Source organism: Myotis myotis, unplaced genomic scaffold, assembly GCF_014108235.1.
Source record: "Myotis myotis isolate mMyoMyo1 unplaced genomic scaffold, mMyoMyo1.p scaffold_m19_p_3, whole genome shotgun sequence".
NCBI classification, from domain to species: Eukaryota; Metazoa; Chordata; class Mammalia; order Chiroptera; family Vespertilionidae; genus Myotis; species Myotis myotis.
Window position 1 is genome coordinate 148,931,967 of NW_023416335.1, and position 19,058 is coordinate 148,951,024.

At 46.0% G+C, this 19,058-nt stretch overlaps 1 protein-coding gene across 7 annotated transcripts in view; it reads right to left on the reverse strand.

Moving 5' to 3' along the window:
- The window catches only part of CAND1 (cullin associated and neddylation dissociated 1), a 59,483-nt gene that overhangs the window by 21,942 nt on the left and 18,483 nt on the right, over positions 1–19,058 (reverse strand). For 5 of the 7 annotated variants that reach the window (XM_036297744.1, XM_036297743.1, XM_036297749.1 and 2 more), the window contains exons 3-4: positions 8,937–9,091; positions 1,111–1,234 (exon numbers count right to left, since the gene is read on the reverse strand). In XM_036297744.1, the coding sequence (XP_036153637.1) occupies positions 1,111–1,234; positions 8,937–9,091 (279 nt within the window). Of the gene's footprint in view, positions 1–1,110; positions 1,235–8,936; positions 9,092–9,599; positions 9,788–19,058 lie in introns of those variants that run through there. The other 2 variants (XM_036297745.1, XM_036297746.1) reach the window with 2 other exon arrangements.

Below are 19,058 nucleotides of genomic sequence, written 5' to 3' on the forward strand. Positions count from 1 at the left end.
CTTTCCACTGTCTTTCTTCTACATATCTGTATACTAAATTTCACTTATCCTGTTGCTCCAACCCTTTCTTCCAAATCATTTCACATAGATGGTTCAATAAGTCAATAGCAGTCAAATATCTATGTGCCAAGACAATCCTAGTAAATCAAAGCACACAGAGGACAAAAAAAGTCTAACTGAACTTTCAATACTTCCATTTTAAACCCTAAAACACACTATATTTGCAGTTAGTATTTAGTCTCATTCTGCCTTATATTATAGCCATTTGCATTCTAATCCCCTGTTGTAGAGTATAAGCCAGTGAACCTGACACGCGTGTCAAAGGTGACAAGCGAACTCATTTTTTTTGGTTGATTTTTCTTTGTTAAATGGCATTTAAATATATACAATAAATACCAAAAATATAAATCTTTGTTTTACTATGGTTGCAAATATCAAAAAATTTCTATATGTGACACGGCACCAGAGTTAAGTTAGGGTTTTTCAAAATGCTGACACGCTGAGCTCAAAAGGTTCGCCATCACTGGTATAAGCTCTTTGTGTGTCAGGATGATACCTCTTCAATATGTACCACATGAAGTCATTTGATTATTTATTTTCAAGTTGAAGTGCATTAGCCACAACTAACACACAAATAATGATGACATAGAATGATTATGAAAATCAAGGGTAAACTGAAATTGATAGTCCTTTTAAGGTATTTTCCCCTATGAGTTGTTTAGATCTTTGTATCTCCCCAAATTTGTCTTCCAGAGGAAAGTAGAAAAGCAACAAATGTATAAAGACAAGTTCCTTCCTCCTCAAAAACATGCAGTGTAAACTTGAAGTTTACAAACATTAACTGAAAAATTTGCTATGCCTATACATCTTATCTCAGTAGATCATTGTATTCATGAATATAAGAGTAAAATAAAACATAAAAACTTTGCTGAAATATTTTAATCACAAATTTATTTTTCCCTGATTCCTAACCACACATATTTACAAAACAGCCACAATTTTAAACATGAATAATTCTATACCAAGTTCTATTATACATATCATAAGGGGTTTTGAATAAATGCACATCATATTTATATTACAACTAATACAAATTATAGGCACATTTACCTGCTCAACATATCAGCCATAATATCCAAGGCTTCTAGCTGAACAGAGACATCTTCCTGCTTTGCTATCGCACTGGTAAGACGTCCAGTAATTTTTTTACATACATTAGCAGCTAATGCAGAGCCTGCATGAATAAGAAACCAGTAATAATTTCAAGGAAAGTATTTTAAATTCCACCTTATACTCATGGAAGTTGCCAAACATTCAACAACTTTAAACTTGATTATGAGACTGATTCAAGAGGTCCGTGTCACAAAATTATGCATTTCAAAATAGGTTGTTTCTCAATAAAATAATTTATTAGACATTCACAAAATGAGAGATAGTAACTGCAGAAGGAGTACGTGACCCAGGGAAAACAATATCAATTCAGATAGGCTCTCCTGGACATCAATTTCTATTCATGGCATAAATGCCAATTATGGAATCAGTAGTAGCTGTAAGTGCTTGGAAAGCAGCAATGAGATTTTTCTCTATTGAAGTTTTCTTTACCAGAAACCTAGACTTTTAAATTTTAGTGAATTTTAAAAACTAATGATCAAACACAAACAAAAATCAACATGGTTTATTAAAAAAGAGAAAATTGTAATCTCTAATAAAATTCATTCCAATCCAAAGATTCCATAACTTCATTACAAAGTGAAAATGTTGTTCCAGAGAACTCATAAATCACGGTTACTATTTTAAAGTAGATTGGGTTTTTAAAAAGTGAGAGAGAAAAATTTTTTGCAAGAATCTGAATGGTTAACAACAAGTAATCAGCTGAAAACAAACATGTTTCAATGAGAAAAAAAATAAGGGAAATATCAATATAGTTAATAAAATTATAAATAACATACTTGAGTTGGTGAAATAATTGCAGTTTTAAGGTTTTTATTTATTTTTTAATTTATTTTATGTTTTTATTGATTTCAGAGAGGAAGGAAGAGGGAGAAACATCAATGATGAGAGAGAATCATTGATCGGTTGCCTCCTGAATGTCCCCTACTGGGGATAGAGCCAACAACCTGGGCATGTGCTCTTGACCAGAATCGAGCCTGGGACTCTTCAGTCCTCAGGCTGACGCTCTATCCACTGAGCCAAATGGCTAGGGCGAGTTTTAAGGTTTTTAAAATTATCAAGTAGTTATAAGAGATTCAACCTTACCTAAAGATACTAGTAAACTGAACTATTTCACAGCTGTCTTAATAGTGTTCAATGTTTTATATCATAAATTCTAAAGCAAAGCAAAATTAATATTGAAAATAAAGAGCGAATCAGAAATAGCTCATGATTTTGATTATCTTTTGCCTCATTGCATAGGATGACATAACTATTCTATAGTCATGGTACATCCCATCTAATAATAGACAAACACGGTAATTGACTGTACCTTCGCTACACCTCCCATGGGCCAATCAGTGCAATATGCAAATTAACCACCAACAAAGATGGCGGCTAATTTGCATACTGCAGGCAGGGCAGGACAGCGTGAGCTGCCAGCATGAGCCACCATCCAGGCCTCTGTGTGCGACCGCCTGCCTGCCTGCCACCTTGATCGAATCCAGTCCCGGGCCACAGGCTGGCCCCGGAAGCCCCAGAAGCCGCCTTCCTGCCTGCCACCTGTGATTGGATCCGGTCCTGGAAGCCCCAGAAGCCGCCTGATATGGCAGTAACTCTATCAGTAAGCACTCTGAAAGTCAGTGGCATAAACGCACCTATTAAAAGACAGATTATGAGGGTGAATCAAAAACAAAACCCACTTTAAATATAAAGACACATATAGATTAAAAGTAAATGAATTAAGCTGCAGCCTGTTTTGCTCAGTGGAGAGAACATTAGCCCATGGACTGAAGGGTCCCAGGTTCGATTCCAGTCAAGGGCATTACCTCAGTTGCTGGCTTGATCCCCAGTCACTATCAGAGCATGTGCAGGAGGCAACCAATCAATGTGTCTCTCCCTTTCCCTTCACTCTCTCTAAAATTCAATGGAAAAATATCCTTAGGTGAAGATTAACAAAAACAAAGTAAATGGATTAAGTAACATTAAAGAGATTATAAGAAAAATATATTCCAAATTTTGTTAACTGTTATGTTTAAATTATTAACACCTAAGAAATTGGGTGAAGGGTACATATAATATGCTGTAGTATTTTATAGTTTTTTTTTTTACATGTATGAGATTATTTCAAATTAAAAAATATTAAAAATTAATAAAATATTAATTGAAATGTATCTGCATTACATGAAAAATCTCCTAATTGCTTCTAGCATAATTTATTAAATTGTGCTAAAATTTACAAGGGTTCAATTAAAAATATCTTAATTCTAAATGATATAATAAAAAATATATAATAGTGCAGTTATAAGCACTTATCTGAAAATAAAAATGTAAAGAAGTGAATTTAAAGAAGGGATTAGCCAAAGAAAATATATGCAAAACCCATGGACACAGACAGTATGGTGATGGCCAGAGAGAAGTGGGGGGCAAGAGCTGGGTAGAGGGGGCAAAAGGGGGAAAATAGGGACATCCTATCCTATCTATTAAAAGAGAAACATGGTAATTATCCATACGTCAGCTACCCTTCCTATTGGCTATTCAGGGCAATATGCAAATTAACTGCCAACTAAGATGGCGGTTAGCCGCCAACAAAGACGGCGGTTAATTTGCATATGTAGGCACAATGCTGGGAGGCAAAAGGGAAAGGACGGAAGAAGCCCCCTGCCACTGACGGAGATCGGAAACCCAGGGGGGAAGAGCCGGGGGCAGGGCAAAGGCGGCCCTCAGGGCCGGGGATGGTGGGAGCTGGGGGTCCCCTGCCCAGGCCTGACACCTCTGCCGGAGGCCTCAGGCCTGGGCAAGGGGCCGATCCGGCGATTGGAGGGTGATGGGGGTCAACTCCTCTGGCGAGGCATCAGGCCTGGGTGGGGGGGGGGGGGGGGGGGGGGGGGGGCGGAGCCAGCAATCAGACCTGGGTGGGGGGTGGAGCCGGTGATTGGGGGGATATGAGGGTCCCCTGCCCAAACCTGAAGCTTGGGCCAGAGGCATCAGGCCTGGGCGGGGGGCAGAGCCATCCGTGATCAGAGAACCTGGTGCCTTTGCCAACCAGCCAGTGATAGCGGGAAGCAGGGGTGGAGCCGGCAATGGGAGCTGGGCAGGGGCGGAGCCGGCACTCCGGGGAGCTAGGGGTCCCTTGCCCAGGCCTAAAGCCTTGGCCAAAGACATTAGGCCTGGGCAGGGGTGGAGCCTGCAATCGCGGGGAGCTGGGGCGGAGTCAGCGATCCTGGGCAGCTGGGGGTCCCCTGCCCAGGCCTAAGGCCAAGGTCAGAGGCATTAGGTCTAGGCAGGGCAGAGCGGGAGATCTCGGGAAGCTGGGGGTCCCTGCGTTAGGGGAGGGGCGTTAGGCCTGGGCAGGGGCGGAACCAGCCATTGCAGGGAGCAGGGGCGGAGTCAGCGATCCTGGGCAGCTGGGGGTCCGCTGCCCAGGGCTAACGCCTTGGCCCAGGCATTAGGTTTAGGCAGGGGCGGAGTCAGTGATCGTAGGGAGCTGGTGGTCCCCTGCCCAGGCCTAAGGCCTCAGTCAGAGGCATTAGGTCTGGGCAGGGGTGGAGCCTGCAACCACGGGGAGCTGGGGGTCCCCTGCCAAGGCCTAAGGCCTTGGTCAGAGGCATTAGGTCTAGGCAGGGGCAGAGCGGGAGATCGCGGGGAGCTGGGGGTCCCTTGCTCAGGCCTAATGCCTTGGCCAGAGGCATTAGGCCAGGGCAGGGGCGGAGCCTGCAACTGCGGGGAGCTGGGGGTCCCCTGCCCAGGCCTAATGCCTTGGCCAGAGGCGTTAGGTCTAGGCAGGGGCGGAGTTAGGGATCGTAGGGAGCTGGGGGTCCCCTGCCCAGGTCTAATGCCTTGGTCAGTGGCATTAGGTCTAGGCAGGGGCAGAGCGGGAGATCGTGGGGAGCTGGGGGTCTCCTGCCCAGGATTAATGCCTCCACCAGAGGCCTTAGGTCTTGGCAGGGGCGGTGCCAGAGATTCTGGGTAGCAGGGGCGGAGCCGGGGATGGTGGGAGCTGGGGGTCCCCTGCCCAGGCCTGACACCTCTGCCGGAGGCCTCAGGCCTGGGCAAGGGGCCGATCCAGCGATTGGAGGGTGATGGGGGTCAACTCCTCTGGCGAGGCATCAGGCCTGGGCGGGGGGGGGGGGGGGGGGGGGGCGGAGCCAGCAATCAGACCTGGGTGGGGGGTGGAGCCGGTGATTGGGGGGATATGAGGGTCCCCTGCCCAAGCCTGAAGCCTGGGCCAGAGGCATCAGGCCTGGGCCAGGGGCGGAGCCGGAAACTGGAGGGGTATGGGGGTCCCCTGCCCAGGCCTGATGCCTGGGCCAGAGGCATCAGGCCTGGGCGGGGGGCAGAGCCAGTGATCAGGGAGAAATGAGGGTCCCCTGCCCAGGCCTGACGCCTCTGGAAGAGGCGTCATGCCTGGGCAAGGGGCCATCCTGCGATTGGAAGGTGATGGGGGTCAACGCCTTTGGCCTAGGTGTCAGGCCTGGGCGGGGGGTGGAGCCATAAATCGGAGGGGTGTGTGGGTCCCCTGCTCAGGCCTGATACCTGGGCCAGAGGCGTCAAGCCTGGGCGGGGGGCGGAACCAGCTATGGGAGGGAGATGGGGGTCCCCTGAACAGGCCTTACACATCTGGTGGAGGCATCAGGCCTGGGCAAGGGGCCAATTTGGCAATTGGAGGATGATGGGGGTCGATGCCTCTGTCCAAGGCGTCAGGCCTGGGCAAGGGTGGAGGCCCTGATCGGGGGAGATGGGGTTCCCCTGCCCAGGCCTGAAGCCTGGGCCAGAGGCGTCAAGCCTGGGGTGGGGGTGGGTGGGGTGCCAAGCCGCAGATTGGTGTGAACTATAGACGAAGCACCTTTTCTGACCGCTCATTGGTTAAGCTCCCTGTGTGCCACTGGTAATATTCTTAGTAACTTGGGCAATAACAATCCAAAACGGTGATCTAGGGTTTTTCACCACACTCCAGGTGAAAAAAACGAAGGTCCGCAGCTGGAGGGCTAAGAAATGTCATATCCTGCCCTAGCCACTTTGGCTCAGTGGATAATGCCTTGGCCTGCCGATGGCAGGGTCTGGGTTCAATTCTGACCAAGAGCATGTACCTAGGTTGCAGGCTCCTCCCTGGTCGGGGCCCAGGTCAGGGCTCATGCAGGTGGCAACCAATCAAAGTGTTCCTCTCATTTTGATGTTTCTCTCTGTCTTTCCCCTTCTCTTTCACATTCTCTAAAAATCAATGGAAACATATCCTCAGGTGAGGATAAAAAAATAATAAAGAAATTATTATAATATGAAAGACACATCTTGAAAATAACTAAAAAAAGCTGTCATTTTTTCATGGTGACGGGACTGGAGTTCGTGTTGATGAAAAAACCTTGCTGGCTGTGGTGACTGGCAGTAGCTGCAGCAGTGGGGTCATGGGGCTGGTTCCTTCCCCTGATCAGCCCGGTCACCTCCCACAAAGGGAGGCCAGACTGCGGCTTAGGCCCGCTCCCCAAGGGGAGCAGGGAGCGGGCCTCAGCTGTCAATAGGACACCCCCTGAGGGTTCCCAGTATGTGAGAGAGGGCAGGCTGGGCTGAGGGACACTCCCCCCACTCCCTGCACGAATTTCGTGCACTGCCTCTAGTCCTATCTAATAAAAGAGAAAATTGGTGATTGGTGTACGACCGCTACCCTTCCCATTGGCTAATCAGGGCGATATGCAAATTAACTGCCAGCCAAGATGGCGGCCTGCAGCCAGGCAGCTTGAAACTAATATGAGGCTTGCTTGCTTCAGTGACGGAGGACTCCAACATTTCCTGCCTGCCGCTGCAGGCCTCTGAGCTGGCAGTTTGAAACATAGTTACAAAAATAGAAGCTAAACAAAACCCCAGAAACCAGCTTTCAGCTAGCCGGGATCTCAGACCTGGAGTTGATACAGAGTTTCGATTGTAGAACCTAAATAAACCAGACACCTGCTTTCGGAGCGGAGGCCTAAGAGCTGGAGCCTCAGAGCTAAAGCTGGCTCAGAATAAAAAAAAAAAAAAGAAAAAAAGGAGCAGTTGGGAGCTTCAGTCCCAGCCTGAAAACAGCCCTCAGCCCCTCACCCAGACTGGCCAGGCACCCCAGTGGGGACCCCCACCCTGATCCAGGACACCCTTCAGGGCAAACCAGCCAGCCCCCACCCATGCACCAGGCCTCTATTCTATAAAGTAAAATGGTAATATGCGTCCCAGCACCAGGATCAGCGGAGCCGTGAGGTCTCCCGGCACTGGGATCAGCATGACAGGGGGCAGCGCCCAAACCACCTGATCGCCCTGCGGCTGTGTGTGTGACAGGTGGCAGGGCCACAACCTCCCTATCGGCCCTGCTCTGTTCCTGACAGGGGAAGGCGCCCCAACCCCCTGATCAGCCACGCTCTGTGCCTGACAGGGGGGAGCTACCCAACCTCCTGATCGCCCCTGCGGCTCTGTGTATGACAGGGTGCGGCGCCCCAACCTCCCACCCCACGGGCCCTGCTGTGTGTGTGATGGGGTAGAGCCATAACCTCCCCATCGGCCCTGCCCTAAGTGTGACAGTGGTGGCGCCCCAACCCCCTGATCAACCCTGCTCTGTGTGTGACACGCGGGAGCGCCCCAACCCCTGATCGGCCCTGCTCTGTGCGTGACAGGGGGCAGCGCCCCAACCCTCTGATTGGCCCTGCTCTGTGCATGACAAGGGGTGGCGCCGCAACCTCCCCATCGACCCTGTCTTGAGTGTGATAGGGGGCGGTGCCCCAACCCCCCCAATCGGCCCTACCCTGAGCGTGACTGAGGGTGGCATCGCAACCTCCCAATCCGCCCTGCTCTGTGCATGACAGGGGGCAGCGCCCCAATTCCCCAATCGGCCCTGCTCTGAGCCCGACCAGGGGCTGCACCTAGGGATTAGGCCTGCCCTCTGCCACCCGGGAGCAGGCCTAAGGCAGCAGGTCGTTATCTCCCGAGGGGTCCCAGGCTGCGAGAGGGCACAGGCCGGGCTGCGGGACCCCCCTTCCCCCCGAGTGCACAAATTTTTGTGCACCGGGCCTCTAGTATAATAATAAAAGGCCAATATGCAAATTGACTGAACAGCAGAATGACCGGTTGCTATGATGTGCACTGGCGACCAGAGGGCAGACGCTCAATGCAGGAGCTGCCCCGTGGTGGTCAGTACACTTCTATATGGGGAGTGCCACTCACCCAGAAGCTGGCTCATGGTTGGCCAGCGCAGAGGTGGTGGCAGCAGCCTCTCCCACCTCCGTGGCAGCACTAGGAATGTCCAACTAACGGTTTAGACCCGATCCCTTGGGGGCCTAAACCCTTAGTTGGACATCCCCCATGGGCTCCCTGGCTGCCAAAAGGATGTCTGACTGCAAGCTTAGGCCCGATCCCCCCCAGGGAGTGGGCCTAAGTAGATAGGTGGACATCCCCCAAGGGGTCCTGTACTGCAAATGGGCACAGGTCGGGCTGAGGGACCGCCCCCCCTCCCCAAGTGCACAAATTTTTATGCACTAGGCCTCTAGTACAACAATATTAAATCTTGCTCCAACATAAGAATCATTCAGATATTTAAATTCCTATGAGATACTTAAATCCAATAAAATAATTCATTTAAAAGTGAATTTTTAATTTTTAATAAAAAATAAGACTTTGGCCTTTTTTTCACAGTTCTACAAAGGGATGATTACCAAAGATCTTTTAGGATGGACACCTCTCTCCTTCCCTGACCAGAGGGGGGGAAAAAAGAGAAGAGAAATATCTACAAAGAGAAACAGGAAAAAAAAAACGTGACCTTGCTTACTTACCACTGGAAGCTGGCGGAAGTTCTCCAATTACTGTTTTAAGGCCAATACTTGAAATATCTCGAAGTTGTTCTTTATCAGAAAGCATGTTAGTGCAGAGGGTATCTACAATTGTCTCTACTTGGTATTCCTTCACTTTACTCACTAAAGGCCCAAGGCTGTAATATAAAGAAAAACAGAGATTTTAATCTAAATAAACATAAGAACAGAAAAATAGAAACATTAACTTTCCTGCCTAGCACCTGTCAACACAAAGTAAACACACTATGCCAAAATTATAAATAGTATACAAATAAGGGCATAAAAGAAATTCTTGATACATAAACTCCTTGCAGTTAGTTTCTAATCGCCCCTCCCCACTGATTTCCATTATAGTATAATGAAACTTAAGATAGTACTACTTTGTTCACCCAAAGCACCTGTGGTATATGCTTTTCATATTAGGACTAGAGGCCCGGTGCACAAAATTCGTGCACGGGTGTGTACATGTGCGTGTGTCCCTCAGCCTGACCTGCACACTCTCCAGTCCAGGAGCCCTTAGGGATGTCCTACTGACGGCTTAGGTCTGCTCCCCATGGTTCTCTGCTCTCTGCGGGGCCTGCCTGCTCCAAACCGCAGCGACTGCCAAACAGGCTGTGCTGGGTGCTGCCTGTGGGCTGCACTTGCCTGCTCCCCAGTTGCTGAGGCGACGGCTAAGCAGGCCATGCTGGGTGCTGCCTGCAGGTGGCGTTTGCCTGCTCCTGGGTCGCCGCGGCAACGGCCAAGCAGGCCATGCAGTGCTGAGAGCTGCCTCCTCCCAGCTGTCAGTCTCCACGGAGGCGATGAGGTTAATTTGCGTACTCACTCCTGATTGGCTGGTGGACATTGTGAAGGTACAGTCAATTTGCATCTTTCTCCTTTAGTGGTGTACTAGAAGCCCGGTGCACAAAAATTTGTGCACTCTGGGGCGGAGGGGGAGTCCCTCAGCCCGGCCTGTGCCCTCTCGCAGTCTGGGACCCCTCGGGAGATAACGACCTGCTGCCTTAGGCCTGCTCCCGGGTGACAGAGGGCAGGCCTAATCCCTAGGTGCAGCCCCTGGTCGGGCTCAGAGCAGGGCTGATTGGGGAATTGGGGCGCCTCCCCCTGTCATGCACAGAGCAGGGCGGATTGGGAGGTTGCGATGCCACCCTCAGTCACGCTCAGGATAGGGCCGATTGGGGGGGTTGGGGCACCGCCCGCTGTCACACTCAAGACAGGGTCGATGGGGAGGTTGTGGCACCACCCCGTCACGCTCAGAGCAGGGCCAATCAGGGGGTTGGGGCGCTGCCCTCTGTCACACACAGAGCAGGGCCAATCAGGGGGTTGGGGAGCTCCCCTGTCGCGCACAGAGCAGGGCCCATCAGGGGTTTGGGGAGCTCCCCCGTGTCACGCACAGAGCAGGGCAGATCAGGGGGTTGGGGCGCCACCACTCTCACACTCAGGGCAGGGCCGATGGGGAGGTTATGGCTCTACCCCGTCACACACATAGCAGGGCCCGTGGGGTGCGGGGTTGGGGCGCCGCACCCTGTCACACACAGAGCCGCAGGGCGATCAGGAGGTTGGGGAGCTCCCCCCATCAGGCACAGAGCGTGGCTGATCAGGGGTTGGGGAGCCTTCCCCTTTAACGAAAAGAGCAGGGCAGATAGGGAGGTTGTGGCCCCGCCCCCTGTCATGCTGATCCCGGTGCCGGAAGACCTCGCGGCTCCGCTGATCCCGGTGCTAGGAGGCATATTACCGTTTTACTATATAGAATAGAGGCCTGGTGCATGGGTCGGGGCTGGCTGGTTTGCTCTGAAGGGTGTCCCGGATCAGGTGGGGGTCAGCCTGGATGAGGGGATGATGGCTGTTTGCAGCTGGTCACACACCCTTCAGGGTGGGGGTCCCCACTGGGGTGCCTGGCCAGTCTGGGTGAGGGGCTGAGGGCTGTTTTCAGGCTGGGACTGAAGCTCCCAACTGCTCCTCTTTTTCTTTTTGTCTTTTTTATTCTGAGCCAGCTTTAGTTCTGAGGCTCCAGCTCTTAGGCCTCTGCTCCTGAAAGCAGGTGTCTGGTTTGTTTAGGTTCTACAATCGAAACTCTGTATCAACTCCAGGTCTGAGATCCCGGTTGGCTGAAAGCTGGTTTCTGGGTTTTGTTTAGCTTCTGTTTTTGCAAATATGTTTCAAACTGCCAGCTCAGAGGCCTGCAGCGGCAAGCGGGGAACGTTGGAGTCCTCCGTCACTGAAGCAAGCAAGCCTCATGTTAGTTTCAAGCTGCCTGGCTGCCGGCCGCCATCTTGGCTGGCAGTTAATTTGCATATCGCCCTGATTAGCCAATGGGAAGGGTAGCGGTCGTACGCCAATTACCATGTTTCTCTTTTATTAGATAGGATATTTTATACTATTACTAGAGACCTGGTGCACAGATTCATGCACCGGTGGGGTTCCTCGGCCTGGCCTGGACCCTCTTGCAATCCGGGACCCCTTGGGGGATGTCGAAGTGCCAGTTTAGGCTCGATCACCACAGGCCAGGCCAAAGGACCTCCTGGTGTATGAATCCGTGCACCAGGCCTCTAGGATTAATATAAGATCTTTGGTTAATCTCTTCCCCCCGTCCCTACTTCCGCTTTCCCTCTGAGATTCATCAGTCTTTTCCATGTTTCCATGCCTGTGCGTTGAGCATCTGACCCCTGGTGGTCAGTGTGCCTCATAGCTACCAGGCGAACAGTCACTTAGGCTTTTATATCCTATCTAATAAAAGAGAAACAAGGTAATTAGCTGTACATCCGCTACCCTTCCCATTGGCTAATCAGGGCGATATGCAAATTAACTGCCAGTCAAGATGGCGGCCGGCAACGAGGCAGCTTGAAGCTAACATGAGGCTTGCTTGCTTCAGTGACAGAAGACTCCAACGTTCCCCGGCTGCCTTGCCGGGCTCTGAGCTTGTAGTTTGAAACATTGTTACAAAAATAGAAGCTAAACAAAACCCCAGAAACCAGCTTTCAGCTAGCCGGGATCTCAGACCTGGAGTTGATACAGAGTTTCGATTGTAGAACCTAAACAAACCAGACACCTGCTTTCAGGAGCGGAGGCCTAAGAGCTGGAGCCTCAGAACTAAAGCTGGCTCAGAATAAAAAAGACAAAAAGAAAAAGAGGAGCAGTTGGGAGCTTCAGTCCCAGCCTGAAAACAGCCCTCAGCCCCTCACCCAGACTGGCCAGGCACCCCAGTGGGGACCCCCACCCTGAAGGATGTGTGACCAGCTGCAAACAGCCATCATCCCCTCATCCAGGCTGGCCAGGCACCCCAGTGGGGACCCCCACCTGATCCGGGACACCCTTCAGAGCAAACCAGCCAGCCCCCACCCATGCAGCAGGCCTCTATCCTATATGGTAAAACGGTAATATGCCTCCCAGCACCGGGATCAGCGGAGCCGCGAGGCCTCCCTGCACCGGGATCAGCGTGACAGGGGACAGCGCCCAAACCCCCTGATGGCCCTGCGGCTCTGTGTCCAACAGGGGGCGAGGCCACAACCTCCCTATCTGCCCTGCTCTTTTCGTGAAAGGGGAAGGCGCCCCAACCCCCTGATCGGACCTGCTCTGTGTGTGACAGGATGCAGCGCCGCAACCCCCCGCCCCACGGGCCCTGCTCTGTGTGTGACGGGGTAGAGCCATAACCTCCCCATCGGCCCTGCCCTGAGTGTGAGAGTGGCAGCGCCCCAACCCCCTGATAGGCCCTGCTCTGTGGGTGATAGAGGGCGGCGCCCCAACTGCCCCCCACGGGCCCTGCTCTGTGTGTGACGGGGTAGAGCCATAGCCTCCCCATCAGCCCTGCCCTGAGTGTGACAGGGTGTGGCACCCCAACCCCCTGATCCACCCTGCTCTCTGTGTGACAGAGGTGGTGCCCCAATTCCCCTATGGCCCTACTCTGTGAGTGACAAGTGGGAAGCTTCAACCCCCTGATCAGCCCTGCTGTGTGTGTGACAGGGGGGGGCTCCCCAACCCCCTGATAGGCCCTGCTCTGTGCGTGAGAGGGGGGAGCTTCCCAACTCCCTGATCGACCCTGCTCTATGCATGACAGGGTACGGAGCCCCAACCCCCCTGATGGGCCCTTCTCCTTGAGTGACAGGGGTAGCGCCCCAACCCCCTGATTGGCCCTGCTCTCTGCATGACAGGGGGTGATGCCGCAACCTCCCCATCGACCCTGCCTTGAGTGTGACTGGGGCGGTGCACCAATCCCCCAATCGGCCCTACCCTGAGCGTGACTGAGGGTGGCACCTCAACCTCCCGATCTGCCCTGCTCTGTGCATGACAGGGGGCGGCGCCCCAACTCCCCAATCAGCCCTGCTCTGATTCCGACCAGGGGCTGCACTAGGGATTAGGCCTGCCCTCTGCCACCCGGGAGCAGGCCTAAGCCAGCAGGTCGTTATGTCCCGAGGGGTCCCAGACTGCGAGAGGGCACAGGCCAGGCTGAGGGACCCCCCTCCCTCCCCCGAGTGCACAAATTTTTGTGCACCGGGCCTCTAGTATATATAGATAGATAGATAGATAGATAGATAGATAGATAGATAGATGGGTTTGCATGTAGGTCCACTGGCTGAGGTCATAGCTTTGTGTCCTTCCGAAAGAATTTAGTATACAAAATACGTAATGTTTAGTGCATGACTATTCATTGAGGTGGAGCCATTATATTTAGTACTGTAGTGCATAGTATAACCTCTATCACCAAAAATTTACTGTCTGGTTGGTGAGGTAAGGAATTAACATGTCTACTTTAGAAATAAATGAAGGCATTCACTACACTGCACAGTGTTTGTAAAAACAAAGAAACAAACAAACTTTTAAATTCAATGTTAGTATTTACAGGAGAGTGCACCTAAAGAGTTTTTTAGGTATTAGGCTTTGATGGGATACAGCTAGAAAAAAAGAGCAAAATCATATAAAAAGATCACAGACTAGAATAAGTGGAATGCATATTGAAAAAGAAATGAAAGAAGTGTTTGATATAAAAGGCAGATGAAAAACATAATAGGAAACATAGGCCCCTGGGACATAATGGAGAACCTTTAATGTCAGCCCAACTAATTTAAATGTGTTGTGGTAAAACTGGGAGTCAATGAATTTTCTCAAGCATTAAGTGCAGAATGAAAATAGTTTATCTGATAAATACCCTGGTCAGTGTTTCACATGTATATGCTTAATCAATAAATGCTGTTTGACTAGAGAAGTAGTAGGGAGAGAAATCTGGGGAATTAAGGGAATAAAGAAAGAAAAATAAACAAAAATGTTAAAGAAATCCAAGAATAGCCCAATCCAAAATGATGGCAGTGACAACAAAGACATGGCATATATGGAGAGAGAACTAACGTGAAACAATGAAAATTGGGAGTGAAGCCCTAACTGGTTTGGCTCAGTGGATAGACCATCGGCCTGCAGATTGAAGAGTCCCAGGTTCGAATCCAGTCAAGGGCATGTACCTTGGTTGCAGGCACATCCCCAGTATGGGGGTGTGCAGGAGGCAACTGATCATAAATTTAGAGTTCTAGCTTACATTAATGACAAAACAACTTTTTTGGACTAACTTTATTGCAGATAATAAATGTAAAACCTCTAAAACTATTGTTTTAGAAAACAATAATGATGGAACTAAATCAGAGGAAAAACTACCTGGATTCCATATCCAGTAAAATTACCCTTTAAAAATGAAGATAAATTAATTTCAGTTAAAAACAGAATATATTGCCACCGGACCTATACTTAGCTCTCTAGGCTAAAGGAAAATTCAACCAGGTGATAACTGGGATTTACAGAAAAGGAATAAAGAAAGATCATGAGAAACGGTAAATGTGTGTGTGTGTGTATACACATACATATACATATACATATCGACATATATGTGGCTATATTTTTAAATTATTTTTTTTGCATTATGTACACAAGCACACATGAAAATATGTAAAAAACAATAGCACAAAGACAGGAGAAAGAAGAATGTTACTGCAAGGCTTATATAATTTATATCATGTGGTAAAGTACTAATTTTATTAATAGACTGTGATAAATTTAAGATGCAATTTATAATCCCTAGCCTAGAGTGAATATCAAAAATAGTAATGCAAACAGCTTTCTAAAATGTCAACAGAGGAAACCAAAATTAAATATTATAATACAGTGATTCCCAACTTTTTGGTTTCATAAACCCTTTTAACACTTCCAAAATCAATGAAGAACCCAAGAACTTTTCTTTACATGGGCTGTATCTGTCAATATTTAACATACTGAAATTTAAAAGTGACAATAATAAATTATGTTAACATAAATAATACTTTTAAAAATATGTTTTCATTGAGTTTTTACAGAGGCAGAGGGATAGAGAGATAGAAATATCGATCGGCTGCCTCCTGCACGGGCAACATAAATAATATATATATTTGTTTTTGTTGTTGTTAATCCTCAGCTGAGGATATTTTCCACTGATTTTGAGAGAGAATAGAAGGGAGAGAGAAAAACAGAGAAAGAGAAAAACATTGATGAGAGAGAGACACATCAATTAGCTGTGTTCACACATGTCCTGACCAGGGCCAGGGATCGAGCCTGCAACCGAAGTACATGCCTTGTCCGGAATCGAACCCAGGACTCTTCAGTCCACAGGGCAACGCTCTATCCACTGAGCTAAACCAGCTAGGGCACATAAATAATATTTTCAAGACAAAATAATTATATTCTTCAAAAAATAAAAGTGTAAAAATTTTACATTTTTTACAAATTAATATTTGGGCTTGAAACAACTGGATTCGATCTGTTGTAATATCACATATCATGTGGCCTCTGGAAAGTTATATTGTGCACTTATGAGAAAAGGGAAAATAACACCCTAGTATTACTTATGTAACAGTTTTGATACTTTCAGGGTCACAGATGTCCCAGGAGCCCCCAAATCAAACTTTGAGAATTGCTGCTATAAAATACTTGATTAACCCAAAAGAAGGCAGAGGAAGAAAACCAACAACAAAAACAAAACAAAAAATAACACACAACAACAACAAAACAAGAATCAAAATGGCACATCTAAATCCAACTATATCAATTTTGACAATAAATGTCAATGGACTATCTGAAGTCTACAAAAGTAACATAGAGAGATACACTATACAAACAATCTTTAAAAAGCTGGAATAGCTATATTAACACAAGAGAAAATATATTTCCAGATATGGTATATTTAAAAATATTTTATACTCATAAAAGTCAAATATCAAAAAGGTATCACTGTAAATGTGTATGTACCCAGTTATACAGCTTTAAAGTATATGAACAAATTGACATTTAAGAGAAAAACACTTAAGATATAAATTGACAACCACAGCTGAAATTTTAACACCTGTCTTTCAGTATTTAATATCAACAAAAGAAAAAAATCACTAAGGATATAAATCTGAACAATACTGTCATCTACCTGACATAAGTGACATTTCTAAAATAATGTACTCAACTACAGAATACACTTTCTTTTCAGTGTACATGTAACATTCACCAAGACCTACCACCATATGCCGAAACATAAAACAAATCTCAATATATAGACAAAACAAGAAAACCAAAAAACAAAGAAACAAACAAAATGACCCTAAATCTTAGAGTGTGGTCTTCAGACCATAATGGAATTAAATTAGAAACCAGTAAAAATAAAAACAAACATCTACATAACCTTCAAAATTTGAAAATGGCTTCTCAATAATCCATAAATCAAAGGGAAAATAACAGTGGAAATTAAAAATACTTCAAATAGAAAAAAAAAATGAAAATATCAAAATTTATAGGATATAGCTCAAGAAGTACTTAAGAGAAAAATATAAATGTTTAAGAATTAGAAAGGAAGAAGGAAATAAGAAATCAATGAAATAGGCAATTAGTAATAGAGAAAGTTAACAAGCCATAAAATCAGTTATTCGATAAAAGTAGTAAAGTTTGTAAATCCATAGAGGAATTGAAGGGTAAAAAGAGAAAACACAAATTACCAAAATCAGGATTAAATGAAGGGTAGTCACTGATAACAATTATTTAGGTAGAAAATTCTGAAGAATCAACAAAAAAATTCAATACTGAAATTCATGGTTAAAAGCCTCATTCTTGTTAAAATATTCTCTTCAAATATTTCTATAGCTTCAACACAGTCCCACTCAAAATTTAAGTTAGCTTATTTATTTTAAAAAAAGAAATTGACAAATTGATTCTGTAATTTAGATGGAAATATAAGAACCTGAAATTGGGGAAGAAAATAAAACTAGAAAACTTACACTACCTTACTTTAGACTTTTACAGATGTAGTCCAGCATTTCCCAACCAAGGTTGATTTTCACCCTTTGGTAGACATCTGGCAATGTCTAGAGACATTTTTGGTTGTTACTAACTATTGAGGGGAAGAAGGAATGCTATTGGCAAATAGTGGGTAAAGGACAAAGTGCTGCTAAACATCCTATAATACACAGAATAACTCCTCACAACAAAGAATTATCTGGCCCCACAAATCAATAGTGCCAAGAATGAAAAAGCCTGACTACATTAATAAAACAGTGTTATACTGGCATTAGAATAGACAGATCAACAGAACAGAATAGTCTAGAAATAGACCCACATCTTTCTAGTTAACTGATTTCTGACCAAGATGCCAATGCAATTCAGCAGGGAGAAAAGGTGTTTTCAGTAAATGGCACTTCAACAACTGGATATCTTTATGGGAAGGGGGGGAATGAACTCATTTCTTACTTCATAAAAATTAATTCAGTGGCTCAGTTGTCTGAGTGTCATCCTGTGCACTTACAGACTGCCAGTTCAATTCTGGTCAGGACACATTCCCCAGTTTGGGGCTCAATCCCCAGTAAGGGGTGTGCAGGAGGTAGCTAATTGATGTTCCATTCTCACATCAATGTTTCTCTCTCCCTCTCCATTCTTCTCTCTTTAAAAATCAGTAAAAACATTTTGAAAAATTACTTCAGGATAGATCATAGAACTAAAAGGAAAAGCTGAAACTATAAGGCTTTTGGAAGAAAACACAGGAGGAAATCTTTGTAACTTAACATAAATAAAGATTTCTTAGGAAACAGTAATAACCATAAAAGAAAAGTTGAAAGTAATTTTTAGATTAAACTAAATCTAAAACTAAAATTCAAAACTTAAGTTCATCATTTTGGGAGAAAATATTTACAGAACACATAAGTGCCAAAAGACATATCCAGAATATATGAAGAACTCCTACAATTTGATAATAAAAGATAAACTCAATTTTAAAAATTGGTTCTTCAATTAAGAGTGAGGTTGAACTCTTTATGTTTATTAGCCATTTGTATTTCTTCAGTGAATTATCTTTTCATGCTTTGCTCATTTGTATATTGGGTTGCTTTATCTGGTTGAAGATATTGTGATAAAGTGATAATCATTGGTATTCACAATTGATAAAAAATGTGTTTTTATATGGAAAAAAATAAAAATAAAAATCGGGGGGAAAAGTCAACAAAAGATAAAGCAATGGCCATAAACACAAAATAACACTGAATATCATTAGTTATTAGGCAAATATAAACTAAAACTATACCTGCATACCCATGGGAATGGCTAAAATTAAAGAGTGACACAACCAAGTGTTGGTGAGAATGTGGTACAACTAGTACTTTCATGTAAAAAGGTACAAATATTTTAAGAAACAATTTAGCAGGCTCTTAAAAAATTCAAAATAGACAACAGCAATTTCATACTTAGTATTTATCCATAAGAAATAAAGACACAGGAACTAAGTTAAAAAGGACTCACACAAGAATGTTTATTTTATCTTTATTCACAATAGCCAAACCCTAGAAAGAAACCAAATGTATAACAGAGTGTGGTATCATGGACTATTAATCAGTAACAAATTCATGAAATACCAATACACCCAACATAGATAACTCTCACAGATTGTATGAAAGTGAAAAAAGCCAGACACAAACCTACACATACTGTATGACTCTATTTAAATCAAGTTCTACAACAGGCAAAACTAATTTAAGGAGAACAAAACAATGGTGACCTCAAGTAGGGATGTTGTGTGTGAGGTAAAAGTACAATTTTATCTTTTTCAAATGTTTATCTAGTCTTCTG